The sequence below is a fragment of the Coregonus clupeaformis genome, chromosome 3, assembly GCF_020615455.1.
Source record: "Coregonus clupeaformis isolate EN_2021a chromosome 3, ASM2061545v1, whole genome shotgun sequence".
NCBI classification, from domain to species: domain Eukaryota; kingdom Metazoa; phylum Chordata; class Actinopteri; order Salmoniformes; family Salmonidae; genus Coregonus; species Coregonus clupeaformis.
The window spans coordinates 10,079,355-10,098,391 of NC_059194.1; the positions used below are offsets into that span (position 1 = coordinate 10,079,355).

The 19,037-nt window shown below is 46.2% G+C and overlaps 1 protein-coding gene across 6 annotated transcripts in view; it reads right to left on the reverse strand.

The window, feature by feature from the left end:
* Window positions 1-304: 304 nt before the first annotated feature.
* LOC121540261 (ETS-related transcription factor Elf-1) overlaps window positions 305-19,037 on the reverse strand; it is a 78,424-nt gene continuing 59,691 nt past the window's right edge. For 4 of the 6 annotated variants that reach the window (XM_041848997.1, XM_041849024.1, XM_041849007.1 and 1 more), the window contains exons 3-9: window positions 14,422-14,593; window positions 14,115-14,222; window positions 13,447-13,602; window positions 11,408-11,491; window positions 10,095-10,287; window positions 4,910-5,272; window positions 305-2,370 (exon numbers count right to left, since the gene is read on the reverse strand). In XM_041848997.1, the coding sequence (XP_041704931.1) occupies window positions 1,587-2,370; window positions 4,910-5,272; window positions 10,095-10,287; window positions 11,408-11,491; window positions 13,447-13,602; window positions 14,115-14,222; window positions 14,422-14,593 (1,860 nt within the window). In that variant the 3' untranslated portion in view covers window positions 305-1,586. The remainder of the gene's footprint in view (window positions 2,371-4,909; window positions 5,273-10,094; window positions 10,288-11,407; window positions 11,492-13,446; window positions 13,603-14,114; window positions 14,223-14,421; window positions 14,594-19,037) is intronic. The other 2 variants (XM_041849033.1, XM_041849042.1) reach the window with 2 other exon arrangements.

Genomic DNA, 19,037 nt, shown 5'->3' on the forward strand with positions numbered 1-19,037 from the left:
AACACATCACAAAACAATCCCTTGATGTAGAAATTTGGGCACATGATCACAACATCAGTGAGTAAGCAAAAACATCCTGCAGGGCCTAACGTTTGGCCTCCGTTTGTCGCTCCACATTTCAAAATCCATCGCTTTTCAAAATAAGATTATCATTGGGATAAGAACAAGGAAACTTTGTTAAAGAGCAATTCCGCCACTTTTCAACCTCATATTCATTATCTCCAGCACCAAACCAGTATCTACATATGTGAAAACAGCGTGTTTCTATGATCTGTGGTTAAAAAGATAAGAAGAAAGGTCCTAAAAAATGCTTCTCTGTGACATCACAGATTAAAAGAAAAAAACAATTAATCTCATAGTGTTTGAAAATCACTGTTTTTCAAATGTGTTAACTTTTGATGATGTCGGGTAGAACTTTTTAACTTTATATTTGTTTCTACAAAACGTAGAAATGCGCCATTTTCACATATGTATACAATGGTATTGTGCTGGAGACAATGAAAATGAGGTTGAAAAGTGGTGGAATTGCCCTTTAAGTAGTCTTTCTTTATGTTGATTCCATAGTCCAGCTTTGATGGAGTCCAGGCCTACTAGCAGCTTGGCATTTATTGTCATGAATCTTGCCCTGGAGGCAGCTCTGCAGAGTGGGCACTAGCTAGAACAGCCACAAAGTCATAAAATCAGATTTTAATCCTAACCTTAACCAGACGGACTACATAGTTATTCATTGAATGGTTCTCCCATTGATGGGGTTCCCGACTATAAATATCTGGGCATTTGGATTGACAAAAAAATACAGATGAGATAGTTTAAAAGCTAAGATTTAAAGTGGGCTTCTTTTTTAGAAATAGATATTGCCTCTCCCTAAATAGCAGGAAAAAAGATTGTACAGTAAACTTTCCTGCCAGTTATTGACTATGGTGACACCATTTACCAGATTGCAGCAGCCACTACTCTTAAACCTGTAAATGCCATCTCGCATAGCGCCCTTCGTTTTATCACAGGTGACAATTTGATTACTCATCACTGCATCCTGTATCAAAAGCTTGGCTGGTCCTTATTAACGTCCCGTAGATCACTTCATTACTCCCTTCTTGTTTACAAATCTCTAGTACACAAGCTTCCGACTTACCGAACTACGTTGTTAAAGAATAAAAACATGAGATACCAAACTCTTGAGGTTCCTTGTGGTCTCCACCGAACTAGGTAAATCTGCTTTTAGTTTTAAAGCACCTCATTGTAACAGTTTTTTTTGAATATTTGTGTTGTGCTGTATTTTAGTTTTTTCTACATTGTATCTGATTTTGATTAGATTGTGTCTTATGAATTGTATGTGCAGGGCTCCCTTGAAAGAGACCCTGGTCTCAATGGTGACTCCCTGTTTAAATAAAGGTAAAATAAAAAACCTTAACCACACTGCTAACCGTATTGGCTAACCCTAAATTAAGACCAAAAAGCTCATTTTGGTCTTCATTATTTTTTAAGATATAGCCTATTTTGACTTTGTAGCTGGCCCATCTAGTGGAAATCACTCAGTTCTGCCTCCAGGACAAGACTCATGACAATAAAGGTCAGCCTGTGGTCTACTAGCCCTCTGTGGGTTCTGTCTTGATCTGGATGAAGGAGGCCGGGAGGTGGACGGTGATCTCTGGCAGCTCCTGGAGCCCCCTGACCCTCACCATGTGATCCGGTTGCAGGGCCATCTCCCCGCGCACCTCTAGCTCCTCCACGGGGGTCAGGCCCTCACTGGGGCTGCTTCCCTGGGCAAAGTGTCCGTTCACTGGGGACTCACTTCCAGTCTCCCCCTGGCTCGGTCCAAGGCTCTGGTTCATCCCGATGATCACAGTCCTGTAGGTGAGCTCTGCTTCCCCTGCCTCCATCTCCTCCTTCCCAAACGACGGGTCTCCATTAACCAATGACTGCAGGTAGTAGGGGTCCAGCATCTCCTCCTTGATGCCGTGCAGGCCGTGGAGGAGCTCGCCACCACTGGAGGACTTGAGGACCGTAGCAATGACGGTACCCGGCTGCTGGGCCACCATGGGCTGACCGGTGGCCGCGTTGAGGGTGACCAGGCGGGGAAGGACGTTGTGGGAGGCCGTGGTGGAGCTGATGACCCCCGTGGTGGTGGTGGTGGAGCCAAGGCTGGTGACAAGGAACTGGGGGTGCTGATGGTGGTGGTCCTGGAGGCTACCCGTCCCGGTGGCCAGGGAGGCCGTCTGGATGGTGAGGATGTCCTTGCCCCCCGCCGTGGTAGAGGGGACGGTGTGGAGGATGACCCTGGGCTGGGAGGAGTCACCGTTAGACAGGAGGGGCTGCAGCTGGCCGGAAGACGTCAGGACCATGGGGACGGAGGTAGGCATGTTGATGGTCCTGAGGAGAGAGAGGAGATCAGATCAATCAATCAATCAAATGTATTTTATAAAACCCTTTCTATTTCAGCAGTTGACACAAAGTGCTTTACAGTCAGGTTCAGACTCCATGTTTGACGGTGGGGATGGTGTTCTTGGGGTCATAGGCAGCATTCCTCCTCCTCCAAACACGGCGAGTTGAGTTGATGCCAAAGAGCTCGATTTTGGTCTCATCTGACCACAACACTTTCACCCAGTTCTCCTCTGAATCATTCAGATGTTCATTGGCAAACTTCAGACGGGCATGTATATGTGCTTTCTTGAGCAGGGGGACCTTGCGGGCGCTGCAGGATCTCAGTCCTTCACGGCGTAGTGTGTTACCAATTGTTTTCTTGGTGACTATGGTCCCAGCTGCCTTGAGATCATTGACAATATCCTCCCATGTAGTTCTGGGCTGATTCCTCACCGTTCTCATGATCATTGCAACTCCACGAGGTGAGATATTGCATGGAGCCCCAGGCCGAGGGAGTTTGACAGTTCTTTTGTGTTTCTTCCATTTACGAATAATCGCACCAACTGTTGTCACCTTCTCACCAAGCTGCTTGGCGATGGTCTTGTAGCCCATTCCAGCCTTGTGTAGGTTTACAATCTTGTCCCTGACATCCTTGGAGAGCTCTTTGGTCTTGGCCATGGTGGAGAGTTTGGAATCTGATTGATTGCTTCTGTGGACAGGTGTCTTTTATACAGGTAACACGCTGAGATTAGGAGCACTCCCTTTAAGAGTGTGCTCCTAATCTCAGCTCGTTACCTGTATAAAAGACACCTGGGAGCCAGAAATCTTTCTGATTGAGAGGGGGTCAAATACTTATTTCCCTCATTAAAATGCAAATCAATTTATAACATTTTTGACATGCGTTTTTCTGGATTTTTTTGTTATTCTGTCTCTCACTGTTCAAATAAACCTACCATTAAAATTATAGACTGATCATTTCTTTGTCAGTGGGCAAACGTACAAAATCAGCAGGGGATCAAATACTTTTTTCCCTCACTATATTTGGGCTGCAATTTCTGAGGCTGGTAACTCTAATGAACTTATCCTCTGCAGCAGAGGTAACTCTGGGTCTTCCATTCCTGTGGTGGTCCTCATGAGAGCCAGTTTCATCATAGCTTTTGATGGTTTTTGTGACTGCACTTGAAGAAACTTTCAAAGTTCTTGAAATTTCCCGGATTGACTGACCTTCATGTCTTAAAGTAATGATGGACTGTCGTTTCTCTTTGCTTATTTGAGCTGTTCTTGCCATAATATGGACTTGGTATTTTACCAAATAGGGCTATCTTCTGTATACCCCCCCATACCCTGCCACAACACAACCTATTGGCTCAAACGCATTAAGAAGGAAAGAAATTCCACAAATTAACTTTTAAGAAGGCACACATGTTAATTGAAATGCATTCCAAGTGACTACCTCATGAAGCTGGTTGAGAGAATGCCAAGAGTGTGCAAAGCTGTCATCAAGGCAAAGGGTGGCTGTTACAGGGGGGTTCGCAGTTCCGGAGCGACCCACTAGGTGTCCTCCTCCGACAACCTTAGGCACCTCCTCACTCACAGTCTGGACTAATCATTATCCTATTGGTGTCACCTGTGTCTACCTGTTCAGTTGTGTATTTATGCCCTCACTTCCCTGTGTTCCCTTGCTCAGTTTTCTCTGCTAGTTTCTCTATGTCCAGCAGTACTACTCAGTGTCTGATTGTAGATCTATGTACAGGTACTTGAGAAGTGTTCTCCCTGTTTCGTTATTTGTTTCAGTCTTAAGTAGTATTTCGTATTTTGGCTGTCAGCCGGTTTTTGGAGACTGATTTGCTCCGCCTTTCTTTTATCGTGATAAGTCCGTTATTTTGTATTCTGGCTTCGGGACCACCAGTAAAGATCCTTGTTTTACCATCTCTGCTTACTGCCTACTGTATATCCTGCACCGCACCTGGGTCACACTATTTGAAGAATCTCAAATATAAAACATATCTTTAGCTTTATGCTACAAGTAGCTTTATGTTACATACTGGCCTTCTATATGAGCATTCAAAATCTGTGTGTGTGTGTGTGTGTGTGTGTGTGTGGACGTGTTGAACTATTCTTGTGCGGACCAGAAGTCCCCACAAGAATAGTAAACAAACAACAATTGGACCAACTGGGGACATTTTGTTGTCCCCACAAGGTCAAATGCTATTTCTAGGAGGTTTAGGGTTAAGGTTAGAATTAGTGTTAGGGTTACAATTATGTTAAGGGTTAGGGTTAGGGTTAGTTTTAGAGTTAGGAGCTAGGGTTAGGTTTATGGTTAGGGTTAAGGTTAGGTCTTTGGGTTAAGGTTAGGGTTAGGGTAAAAGTACAGGTTAGGTTTAGGGTTAGGGGTTAGGGAAAAGAGGATTTTGAATGGGACTGAATTGTGTGTCCCCACAAGGTTAGCTGTACAAGACTGTGTGTGTGTGTGTGTGTGTATGGATATGCATGTGCATGTACGCATGTGTGTGTGTGTACATATGCCGGGTTGCCATCCATCTCTCACCTCACAGTGTGTGTGGATGCCGGCACAGCCGCCCCCTGGTTGGGCTGCAGCACGTGGACCGTCTGGATCATGTGTTCTGCCTGTTTCCCATTGACCTCATGGTACAGCCCATCAAAATCAATGGGCTCTCTCTTCACTTGTTTTACCGATATAGGACGGTGCACATGGGCATGGTTTTTACCGTGCCCCCCTCTGGAGCCTCCCCGGCCGTGGTGGCTGGGGCGCTGGCCCCCGTAGCCAGGGGTGAGGTCGGGGCATGGGTCCTCGTCGTCAATCACCACTAGGTCAGGAGGCATGTCTTTAAACTGGTAGACCAGCCGCTGACCCTCCACCTTAGCCAGGATACCACGCTGGTAGTAATACCTTAGGGAGGGACAGAAGGGACAGGTAACGTAAGATGTTTGTGGCATTGAATAAACATGAAGTAACATTACAAACAGAAAGAGACTTCAGGAAAGTTACAGCACTTTTCACCATTGACTTCAAAGGATAACTTTCCTTTCTACCCTGTTAGCCCGCATTTTGAATGATCATGGCCGTGGCTTGAATAAGGTCCACCTTGAATAAGGTGCCACTGAATACTTATTTTATGCTTTGGTCCTTGACCTGAGAGACGTGACTTAAACTCCTGGTACAAAGGATGTCTGGGGTCCGAGTGCCTTGCTCACTGTATTCAACATTTTTCTCAGTTATGTTTCATAACAGACATTTATGTTATAATACTGCCTTCAAGAGGAGAAGGGGATGGAGGTGAGATAAGATTGTATTATGTCGGTACAACACAACATACTGCAGTTTGTTGGCTATGTTATCTAGAAGCACCTACTCCATTTTCCATTTAACTATTTACTGCAACAGGGCCACAGACATTTAACTATTTACTGCAACAGGGCCACAGACATTTAACTATTTACTGCAACTGTCATGAGCCCTCTCACTCCACCGGGTTACCACCTTAATTTGTTTCCACTCTGCTCACCACTCTCTCTCTACTCAGCCTAATTAGCTCCACCTGTCCCTGCTCTGCTCGGCTCTAATTACTCTGCCAGCTGCGCTGCATTACCCACTAACCTCTCCCAGTATTTATAGCCCTGTCTTTCAGCTCTCCTTTGTCAGATCGTCTGCAAAGCTCACACCCGAACCTGTGTGCTCGCGCTTCTGGCTCACCCCTGTTTTGTGACCCCCGGACCTGCCTGATTCCTGGATACTCTTCTGCCCCAGGAAAACCAGACCTGCTTTCTGCCATTACGACTCCTGACTACTCTTCGACCCCCGGTAACTCTGACCAGCCTTCTGTCTTGCTACAACGTATTTGGATTTCCCTTGAACTGTACTTCTGCCTGTTTTCATCCGCCCCGTTGTGTCTGTGTTTCCTCCCCCCAGGACTTCTGGACCACCAACCACCGGCGTCATCGGACGCATCGCTGCCACTGGGGGAGGCACAGACCCAGCACATCGGACGGGATAACCCCTGGAGCCTTCACTCACTCCCTACATCCCTTTCCCCTTAAGTTTAAATAAACTTTCTGGTGTGACGCAATTGTGGTCCTCTTGTCGTCTGTCTGAACCGTGACAGTACGATCTGACCATTATGGACTCAGCGCACACTTCCCCCGACATGGAAACCGAAGAACCTGAGCAACCCACCGCCATGCTACGCCTGGAACACACTGAGAGAGAGCTAGGCCGCATGAGCGGCGACATCACCTCTCTGCTTCAGGTCGGCCACCAACAGCATCAGCAGTTCCAGCAGCACCAGCAGCAGTCCCAGCAGCAGCAACAACAACTTCGCCATGATCATCCAACTCCTCACCAACCTTACCCCAGCCAGTCTGCCCACCAGCCCTGCCTCCGAGTTACCTGCCCCGGTCATTGCAGCCGCTGCCCCGGAACCCAAGATTGGAAACCCCGAGCGGTTCAACGGCGATTCTACCCAGGTCCGGCCATTCCTGACTAGTTGCCGACTTCAGTTCTCCTTGCAGCCAAGGACCTTCGCCACGGAGGGGGCTAAGGTCGGGTATGCCATCACTCACCTGACGGGCCGAGCCCGACTCTGGGGAACAGCAGAGTTCGAACGTCAAACCCCCGCATGTGCAACCTTCGACCTGTTTGCTGAGGAGATGCTGAAGGTGTTTGACCTGGATTCACCCACCGCAGAGGCGTCTCGTGAACTGTTCAGTATTCGACAAGGCAGACGTACAGTCGCAGACCATTCCATCGACTTCCGAACCCTGGCTAGACGAAGTTCTTGGAACACACCATCGTTGGTGGACGCGTTCTTCCATAGTTTGGCTGACTATATCAAGGACGAGTTGGTCTCCCATGAACTGCCTTCCACTCTTGATGAAGCCATCGCACTGACTGTCAGGATCGACAGAAGGATACAGACCCGTCGTCGTGAGAGGGGGCGCCAAGGTCCACCTACTACCGGCATTCGGAGAGATCCGACTGGGCTCCTGTCATCTACTGCCACTCACCCAGGTCAGCTTGATCAGTCTGAGCCTATGGAGATTGGGCGAGCCTCTCTCACTCCTGCAGAGCGCCAGCGACGCTTCACCTCAAACCTCTGCCTCTATTGTGGAGGTGATGGACATCGTGTGGTAACCTGCCCTTTAAAGGGCCGAAGCTCACCGGGCATAGGGGGAGTCCGGTTGAGTTCAATGACCATCCAGTCCTCCGACCGCAAACCCCCTGCTGCAAGTTCACCTCCGCCTCTCTGACTCAACTCACACCCTGGCTGCTCTGGTGGATTCTGGCGCCGAAGCCAACATAATGGACATCAAGCTGGCACGCCAACTGGGACTGGAGAACCTCCGTTTGACACCTCCTATTCCTGCCCGGGCACTGGACGGACACTTACTCGGATCGGTCACTCATGTCACGGCCCCGGTCTCGATGGGTCTGTCCGGAAACCATCAAGAAACTATCCAGTTTCACCTGCTCCCCTCTCCAGGCCAACCCCTCATCCTGGGTTACCCATGGCTCCGCCGGCACAACCCTCAGCTCGACTGGGTGACCGGGGTGATCAGGGAGTGGGGAGAGGACTGCCACCGAACCTGCCTGCTTGCTGCCGCACTACCCCCTCGGCCAGTACCTACTAACTCCGCTCCTGACCTCTCCAATGTCCCAGAATGCTACCATGGTCTCAGAGAGGTGTTTAACAAAGCTAGAGCCACACTCCTCAGATCCGTTGCCAGCTACACTACCGGGGCCAACCGTCGGAGAATTCCTGCTCCCACCTACCAGGTTGGTCAAAGGGTGTGGTTGTCATCGAAGAACCTGCCACTCAGGGTGGAGTCGCAGAAGCTGGCACCTCGGTTCATTGGCCCATTCCCTATCATAAGAGTGATTAGCCCAACTGCTGTCCGGCTCCAACTGCCTGATTCCCTGAGGGTGCACCCCACGTTCCATGTGTCTAAGATTAAGCCCATCCATGAGAGTCCGCTGGTCCCTGCTGCGCCTGGTCCTCCTCCTCCACGGCTCGTCGATGGTGGTCTGGTTTACACCGTCCGCCGCCTGCTTCGGTCCAGACGGAGGGGTAGGGGTCTCCAGTACCTCATTGACTGGGAGGGCTATGGACCTGAGGAAAGGACCTGGGTGCCAGCTAGTCGGATTGTGGATAGGACTCTCATCACCGCTTTCCACCAACGGCATCCTGATCAACCTGCAATCCGTAGGGGCCGCCCCAGAGGGATCCCTAACCGTCCTGCCCGCTCGGCTTCCTGTCCTGTGCCTGATCCTGTCTCGGGACCTGTCCCATCTCCCGACCACGGCCCTCCGGCTTCCTCCGAGGATGAGGACGTTCGCTCGGACCGTTCGGAGGAGTTCTAGCCCTCCTCCGGCTCCCCTCCTCCCGCCCGGCGTGGTGTTGCTCTTGGGACTTCTGGGGCCGTCCCTTGGGGGTTCTGTCATGAGCCCTCTCACTCCACCGGGTTACCACCTTAATTTGTTTCCACTCTGCTCACCACTCTCTCTCTACTCAGCCTAATTAGCTCCACCTGTCCCTGCTCTGCTCGGCTCTAATTACTCTGCCAGCTGCGCTGCATTACCCACTAACCTCTCCCAGTATTTATAGCCCTGTCTTTCAGCTCTCCTTTGTCAGATCGTCTGCAAAGCTCACACCCGGAACCTGTGTGCTCGCGCTTCTGGCTCACCCCTGTTTTGTGACCCCGGACCTGCCTGATTCCTGGATACTCTTCTGCCCCAGGAAAACCAGACCTGCTTTCTGCCATTACGACTCCTGACTACTCTTCGACCCCGGTAACTCTGACCAGCCTTCTGTCTTGCTACAACGTATTTGGATTTCCCTTGAACTGTACTTCTGCCTGTTTTCATCCGCCCCGTTGTGTCTGTGTTTCCTCCCCCCCCCAGGACTTCTGGACCACCAACCACCGGCGTCATCGGACGCATCGCTGCCACTGGGGGGAGGCACAGACCCAGCACATCGGACGGGATTACCCCTGGAGCCTTCACTCACTCCCTACATCCCTTTCCCCTTAAGTTTAAATAAACTTTCTGGTGTGACGCAATTGTGGTCCTCTTGTCGTCTGTCTGAACCGTGACAGCAACAGGGCCACAGACATTTAACTATTTACTGCAACAGGGCCACAGACATTTAACTATTTACTGCAACAGGGCCACAGACATTTCACTATTTACTGCAACAGGGCCACAGACATTTCACTATTTACTGCAACAGGGCCACAGACATTTCACTATTTACTGCAACAGGAGCACATACATTTATTATTTACTGAAACAGGGGCACAGACATTTAAATATTTTATGCAACAGGGGCACAGACATTTAACTATTTACTGCAACAGGAGAACACACATTTAGCTATTTACTGCAACAGGGCCACAGACATTTAACTATTTACTGCAACAGGGCCACAGACATTTAACTATTTACTGCTACAGGGGCACAGACATTTAACTATTTACTGCAACAGGGCCACAGACATTTAACTATTTACTGCAACAGGGGCACAGACATTTAACTATTTACTGCAACAGGGGCACAGACATTTAACTATTTACTACGATGGGGGCACAGACATTTAACTATTTACTGCAACAGGGGCACAGACATTTTAGTGTGATAGCCTTCTTAAGTGTGCAGGCCAAATTATGTATGTCTGTGATGTAGGCCAACACCATGTGTGTAGTAACGTTCCTCTCACCTGAGTGCCCTGCCCATGGTTTCATAGTTCATGTCAGGTTTGTTCTTGTGTTTGCCCCACAGTTTGGAAACAGCCTTGGAGTCCACCAGCTTAAAGATGCCCTTCTCCCTCTGCGTCCACTTGATGTACTTGGGACAGGTGTTCTTGTCCTGCAATAGGGCCAGGAGGAACTCCCATAGGTAGATTGTGTTCCCTACATAGGGGGGAGAAAGGAGGAATTCACAGTTTTAACACAGTTCTAATACAGTAAATTTGAGTCTAATACAGTACATGTCAGTCTAATACAGTACATGTCAGTCTAATACAGTACATATGACTCTAATACAGTACATGAGCTTGTAGTTCTGCTACACCTGTCCATAACTCATTCAGCATTGCAGGTTTTACTTAACAAATGGAAATAGGCAGAGACGCAATCGCAGTATTCCCTCCTCATAACCTAAATCAATCAATTTGCTGTTCTCGTCTGTTGTGTGTGTGTACCTAGGCTTGGAAAATAAATACATTGGATGGGACTCTGGCAGTAGATGACTCTTGTTTGTGAAACGGTTAGGGCCAGAAGTAGTTAAAAACAGCAACCCCTCCAGCAGCCACCGTGACAGCGTAATGTATATGTGTGCGGCTGAACCAACCCCGTCTCCCTATCCCCTCTATGTGTCGTGCAAGGGGACACACACAAGGAGAGGGGAAAGGGGTTTTATCAGTAGTTCATCAATGTACCCTCCAGCGTGCAATCACTTGTTTCCCTGTGAAACACAGCACGTTGAGAGCAGCTCGTCAATTAGCAAGCTGAGGTCCAACCCAACTGGACTACAGGGGCTGCTGGTTGCTGATTGCACCACTCTACAAGCAGAAACATGCACAGTAGCTTACAGAAGGGCCCAGGAGAGACCTTCATTTCGATTGGCTGTTTTTTCAAGAAGCAAGCTGGTTGAGAAAGGGCCAGGCGAGACCTTGATTTCGATTGGCTGTTTTTTCAAGACGCAAGCTGATTGAGAAGGGCCCAGAAGAGACCTTGATTTTGATTGGCAGTTTTTTAAAGAAGCAAGCTGGTTGAGAAGGGCCCAGGAGAGACCTTGATTTCGATTGGCTGTTTTTTCAAGAAGCAAGCTAGTTGAGAAAGGGCCAGGAGAGACCTTGATTTCAATTGGCTGTTTTTTCAAGAACCAAGCTGATTGAGAAGGGCCCAGGAGAGACCTTGATATTGATTGGCTGTTTTTTCAAGAAGCAAGCTGGTTGAGAAGGGCCCAGGAGAGACCTTGATTTTGATTGGCTGTTTTTTGAGAGGTGAGCTGGTTGAGAAGAACGCTCACCTTTGCCCTCCTTGCTCTTCTTCTTGAGTGGCAGGCTGGGAGTGGTAATGGGGGAGCAGGGACGTACCGGCCGAGGCTTGCGCACTAAGACAGGACCAAGGAAAATGGTAAAGGTCAACACTGTGACACCCAATTAAGCACATCCCTGTTAATTACTCAATTTAAAAAATGGTCAGCACTGAACAATTTGCTAATAATAAGGCTATACGCTATAGTTAATAAGGATATAAGCTATGGTTAATAAGGATATAAGCTATGGTTAATAAGGCTATAAGCTATGGTTAATAAGGCTATAAGCTATGGTTAATAAGGCTATAAGCTATGGTTAATAAGGCTGTAAGCTATGGTTAATAAGGCTATAAGCTATGGTTAATAAGGCTATAAGCTATGGTTAATAAGGCTGTCAGCTATGGTTAATAAGGCTATAAGCTATGGTTAATAAGGCTATAAGCTATGGTTAATAAGGCTATAAGCAAATATATTTTCCAAGGTACTCCTGTGTAACTCTTAAAAGCATATATTTTCTAAACATGAGAGTAAGTGGAATATCTTCATATAAACTCAGCAAAGAAATAAACGTCCTCTCACTGTCAACTGCATTTATTTTCAGCAAACTTAACATGTTAAAATATTTGTATTAACATAACAAGATTCAACAACTGAGACATAAACTGAACAAGTTCCACAGACATGTGACTAACAGAAATGGAATAATGTGTAACAGTCAGTATCTGGTGTGGCCACCAGCTGCATTAAGTACTGCAGTGCGTTGAGATTGCCTGCAATGACAAAAAGCTCAGTCCGATGATGCTGTGACACACTGCCCCAGACCATGACGGACCCTCCACCTCCAAATCGATCCCGCTCCAGAGTACAAGCCTCGGTATAACGCTCATTCCTTCGACGATAAACGCGAATCTGACCATCACCCCTGGTGAGACAAAACCGCGACTCGTCAGTGAAGAGCACTTTTTGCCAGTCCTGTCTGGTCCAGCGACGGTGGGTTTGTGTCCATAGGCGACATTGTTTTGTTGCTGGTGATGTCTGGTGAGGACCTGCCTCAGTCCAGCCTCTCTCAGCCTATTGCGGACAGTCTGAGCACTGATGGAGGGATTGTGCGTTCCTGGTGTAACTCGGGCAGTTGTTGTTGCCATCCTGTACCTGTCCAGCAGGTGTAATGTTCGGATGTACCGATCCTGTGCAGGTGTTGTTACACGTGGTCTGCCACTGCGAGGACAATCAGCTGTCCGTCCTGTAGCGCTGTCTTAGGCGTCTCACAGTACGGACATTGCAATTTATTGCCCTGGCCACATCTGCAGTCCTCATACCTCCTTGCATGTTCACGCAGATGAGCAAGGACCCTGGGCATCTTTCTTTTGGTGTTTTTCAGAGTCAGTAGAAAGGCCTCTTTAGTATGACCTTAATTACATTTACATTTTAGTCATTTAGCAGACGCTCTTATCCAGAGCGACTTACAGTTAGTGAATACATATATTTTTATTTATTTATTATATACTGGCCCCCCGTGGGAATCGAACCCACAACCCTGGCGTTGCAAACGCCATGCTCTATCAACTGAGCTACATCCCTGCCGGCCATTCCCTCCCCTACCCTGGACGACGCTGGGCCAATTGTGCGCCGCCCATGAGTCTCCCGGTCGCGGCCGGCTGCGACAGAGCCTGGATTCGAACCAGGATCTCTAGTGGCACAGTTAGCACTGCGATGCGGCGCCTTAGACCACTGCGCCACTCCGGAGATAATTGCCTACCGTCTGTAAGCTGTTGGTGTCTTAACGACCGTTCCACAGGCGCATGTTCATTAATTGTTTATGGTTCATTGAACAAGCATGGGAAGCAGTGTTTAAACCCTTTACAATGAATATCTGTGAAGTTATTTGGATTTTTACAAATTTTCTTTGAAAGACAGGGTCCTGAAAAAGGGACGTTTCTTTTTTTTTGCTGAGTTTAGAAGATTAAAAGCAAGACTAAATAATGTGTTGTAACACTGCTCCCTACATTCCAGGAGAACCCCTGCAGTACCTTTGGTTTTCCTCTGTGGTTTGGACACGCTCTTCTGAGGGATCTCGTCCATGGAGGATGTTTCATCATCCAGCGATACATCCATGCAGCCGTTGGGCTCCGGCCTCAAGTGGATATAGGTGTAGTCAGACTCCAACATGGTCCCGTAGGTGTGAACTACAACAACAGAGAAAACAGTAGTACACTCAATTTGACTCCCAGTTACGTAATATTATTGTGAGACTGTGAACTAAAGCAACAGCCAGAGATAATGATAGGAGTTAGGAAATACTACAAATGAAACTGCATACAAATTAAACTGCATACAAATAGCCTTCACCAAAAACGTGCAGGTTTTAACAATATGTTTTGAAAGTGATAAAGCAAATCAAAATGTATTTGTCACATCCACAGGGTACAACAGGTGTAAACAGTATAGTAACTTACAAGCGCTTCTTCAACAATGCAGTATTCAATATCAAAGGTAAAGAAATTGAAAATCCAGAATAGAATCTTAAAAAGAGCACGTAATCAATTCTAGGTCAGAAAAAATAAAAACCGACAAGATAAATGCTCTGGGGTAGAAATTGGATTCAGTTAATACACATGTGGTACCAACATATACAAAAATACTCCTTCCCCTAACCCCCTCCAAGAGAGTAGCAACAACAGAACAACAGAATTCGTACTCATGCGTTTCTCATCCAGGATGTTGTTTGGTGACTCCATGTTAAGAAGGGCTGCCGCAGCCTCGTTGGTCTCCATGTTATCCTCTGTGCCCGACACCGTCGTTTCTACTGGCCAATCAGACAGGGATTGTCATCAGAACAAGAAACAGACAGCTTTAGAGACAAACCTGAAAGGATATTACAAATCTAAGGGTGAATTCTAGGTAATTTAGTTCATACCAGGCACTGTCCGGAATCAACTCCTAGCTCCTACCCCCTAGGCATGCATGCACGCTTGTGTAAAGTATCATGCCCTCCTCCCCCTCACCTGAGAGGCCCACGTCGCCAACCAGAATGGGCTCCTCCATCACATGTAGAGTGTTGTCCACCATAATGCCATTGGTCACCTCGTCCGACTCCATGCCCGAGTAGACCTGCATGAGGTCAGCGGCGGGCACCTGCTCCACAATGACTGCTGGGAACACGGACGGATCATCCAGCTGGACACACAGAGAGGCCAACAGAAGACAGAGACCACAGATGTTAGACCACAGACGTTAGACCACAGACGTTAGACCACAGACGTTAGACCACACACGTTAGACCACACACGTTAGACCACACACGTTAGACCACAGACGTTAGACCACAGACGTTAGACCACAGACGTTAGACCACATACATTAGACTACAGACATTAGACCACAGACTTTAGACCACACACGTTAGACCACAGACGTTAGACCACAGACGTTAGACCACACACGTTAGACCACAGACGTTAGACCACAGACGTTAGACCACAGACATTAGACCACAGACATTAGACCACAGACATTAGACCACAGACATTAGACCACAGACATTAGACCACAGACTTTAGACCACACACGTTAGACCACAGACGTTAGACCACAGACGTTAGTTTTTTATCTTATATCCTGTAAGTACTACAGCCATTGTAAAGTTAATGTAGACTTATACACTGTGCTTTTACAGTTGCTCTTGTATATCTCACACATTGGCTTGGTCCATATGCAGCTGAACAAAAGGAACTACTTACTTTTATAATATTCATACATGTTTCACATACAGACAGACATATCTATATAAACCCATATTTCTCATGTGACCAACATGTCCTCATCCTAACAAGAATTTACATAAACTGCTGGTAATAACGCTACGTATATATTTTTTAAGATGTTTTATTGTCACATACTGTACACCAGATAGGTGCAGTGAAATGTGTTGTTTTACAGGATCAGCCATAGTAGTACACTGCCCCTGGAGCAAATTAGGATTAAGTGCCTTGCTCAAGGGCACATCAACATATTTTTCACCTTGTCGGCTCAGGTATCAGTGTGATATACAACAGAGGGAGAGCTCATTTCAACAGTGCTTCAGTGGCCCACTGGGACATTCTTCTATAGACTGACACCAGCTGCTTCTAGGGGCAGTGGCGGCTCCTGAAAAAATTCTCAGGAGGGGCAATTTTTCTGATGATTTAGGTGACCTACACACGTGCACGAGTCCGTGCACGCGATTCCAGATATCTTTACCTCTGAATAAACTGCCTTTATTATACCATATCCACCCTGTCCAAAGTCTCTACTTGGTCTCAGTTCTCCAGTAAACTTGTGATTATCAACAGTACACAACGGTAACAAACAATTGGGGGAACTCACGGGGCAGATAGTAACCACTTAAAAGGAAGCGATTCCCAAACCTTCCATAACAAAGCCATCACCTACAGAGAGATGAACTTGGAGAAGAGTCCCCTAAGTAAGCTTGTCCTGGGCCTCTGTTCACAAACACAAACAGACCCCACACAGCCCCAGGACAACAACAACAACAACAACAACAACACAATTAGACCCAACCAAATCATGAGAAAACAAAAAGAGAATTACTTGACACATTGGAAAGAACAAACAAAAAAACAGAGCAAACTAGAATGCTATTTGGCCCTAAACAGAGAGTACACAGTGGCAGAATACCTGACCACTGTGACTGACCCAAACTTAATGAAAGCTTTGACTATGTACAGACTCAGTGACCATAGCCTTGCTATTGAGAAAGGCCGCCGTAGGCAGACCTGGCTCTCAAGAGAAGACAGGCTATGTGCACACTGCCCACAAAATGAGGTGGAAACTGAGCTGCACTTCCTAACCTCCTGCCAAATGTATGACCATATTAGAGACACATATTTCCCTCAGATTACAGCGATCCACAAAGAATTCGAAAACAAACCCAATTTTGATAAACTCCCTTATCTACTGGGTGAAAAACCACAGTGTGCCATCACAGCTGCAAGATTTGTGACCTGTTGCCACAAGAAAAGGGCAACCAGTGAAGAACAAACACCATTGTAAATACAACCCATATTTATGTTTATTTATTTTCCCATTTGTACTTTAACTATTTGCACATTGTAACAACACTGTATATATACATAATATGACATTTGAAATGTCTTTATTCTTTTGAAACTTCTGAGTGTAATGTTTACTGTTAATATTTATTGTTTATTTCACTTTTGTTTACTATCTACTTCCCTTGCTTTGGCAATGTTAACACACGTTTCCCATGCCAATAAAGCCCTTAAATTGAATTGAATTGATAGTAAGGTCGCAATGACACAGAAAGCAGTTCAATGTCGGGGTACAGAGTCGCTCTCTTACCAGGATCGCGGTCCGCTCTGACCAGGGTGAAGGTGGCCGGCTCCACTTCTCTGTCCGGGACTCATCCAGCCAAGTCTCCCAGCTGTATTGGGATTCAGCTGCCAGCAGCGTTTTCATTATTTAGTCCGTTCGTAGCGGGTATGTACACGATCAACAAGATCAGTCCAAAACCAACCACTGGAAATCCATGGTTGGCAGAATGTTTGTAAACTAAGTCTACAAATTAAAAACATAAAATAACGCCGCACTGCAGGTCGCAACATAGACACTGATAGCCGCCATTGTCTTAGTTACGTTCAACGTTACGTCACGTATGACGAAAGCGCGTAAGTGCAAGCCCACAGACACCCATAGAGAATGTATTGAAAGCTTTGAAATGTGAAAAAATAGATTTTACATGACAGGCTATGAGAGACTTCTGGGCGATTTTCAACTTGACTGAAATCGCCCCAAAAACGGGCGGGGCCATTTGAAGCACGACTTTAGCCTGATTTGACATTTAGTGGCTGGCAGATCAGACGTGAACACTGATAACTGCTGTTGCCGTGATATAATTGATTAGAAAAAAAATCCCTTCCTTTTCCCGTTTGGCAGTGCGTCGCCCATATCGCCCTATTGAACAAGCCGTCCCTGTCTAGGGGTGAGTTATAATCACATTACGGAGATTATGTAAACCCTAAAGGAAACCATAGGATTCATCATGAATACTGTCAACCCATTCACTCCTATCATACCTCATGAATACTATCAACCCATTCACTCCTATCATACCTCATGAACACTGTCAACCCATTCACTCCTTTCATACCTCATGAACACTGTCAACCCATTCACTCCCATCATACCTAATGAACACTGTCAACCCATTCACTCCTGTCATACCTCATGAACACTGTCAACCCATTCACTCCCATCATACCTCATGAATACTGTCAAACCATCAGCTCCTATCATACCTCATGAATACTGTCAACCCATTCACTCCTATCATACCTCATGAATACTGTCAACCCATTCACTCCTTTCATACCTCATACCCCTGTGTCTTGTTGCTGGGGATTCCAGACACGCTCCTTCATTTCCAGCACAACATTTCTTAACACGGGAAGAGCACATTTCTCAACTAAGGAAATTACCAGAGCTCTGGCCAAACTGAGTACACTGAGTATAAAAACCATAAGAACACCTGCTCTTTCCATGCCATAGACTGACCAGGTGAATGCTATGATCCCTTATTGATGGCACTCAGTGTAGATGAAGGGGAGGAGACAGGTTAAAGAAGGATTTTTAAGCCTTGAGACAACTGAGACATGGATTGTGTATGTGTGCCATTCAGAGGGTGAATAAGCAATACCTTAATATAGACCACATTGAGAATGCAATAAATCAAACAAATGTATATGAATAAAGACTTGCTTAAGTGCCAAAATTCAGCATTTTGACATGTCCCTCCATGCACCTTCTGTGACTTTCAGGAATTTTAACCCACTTAAGCCCAAAATGTCTCCATGTTTTTACCATCATTGAAAGCTCTAGTTTTTTTTTCGCTTTGACAACGTCATTTCTAAAGATTATTATTTATTTAATGTGATTAGTGATTAATTTTAAGGTTTAAAAAATCCTGTCCCTCATTTTAATTTCAACCTTGCTACGTGAACTGAACTCTCGTTTTAGTATGATGAAACTATTCCTTTTTTAAATACTATTTTCAAAAGAAACATTGAACATCTAATAGCCAAATCATGGTGTAAATGCAGGTGAGCTGGTTCTGCTCTTTTTGTAAATGTTCTGGTGTTTTGTGGTGGAAATGTTTGTTTTTTATTGTGAAGCTTCAGCTTGCATTCAATTGCCCATCCCTGTTGCACACAGCAAGCTTCCCTGTCACAAGGGGATTTATGGCTGATTTAAGATGACATCGTCAACCCTGTTACAGTCAACCCTGTTACTTTATTTGGCACTTAATAGGCACTTACTAGTCATTTTTTTATGAGATGGTTAAACTGTTATTTTATTAGGTTGAACATGTGCTCTTTATGACAGAATGTTAAAATTTGGTAAACCTAAAGGTTTTTTTCACCAAGTTACAAATCTCAAAAGGCACTGAATTTGTGGAATGACCCATGCCCAAAAAGCTCCAGTCCCAGCTCGAAAAAAATACATGGAGCAGGCAGGACTCCTAGCTTGCAGGTCTTTTACTTTAGGTTAAGCTATTATATATATATTTTATTTTTTATTTTTTTAAAGGCTCTAATGAAATGGT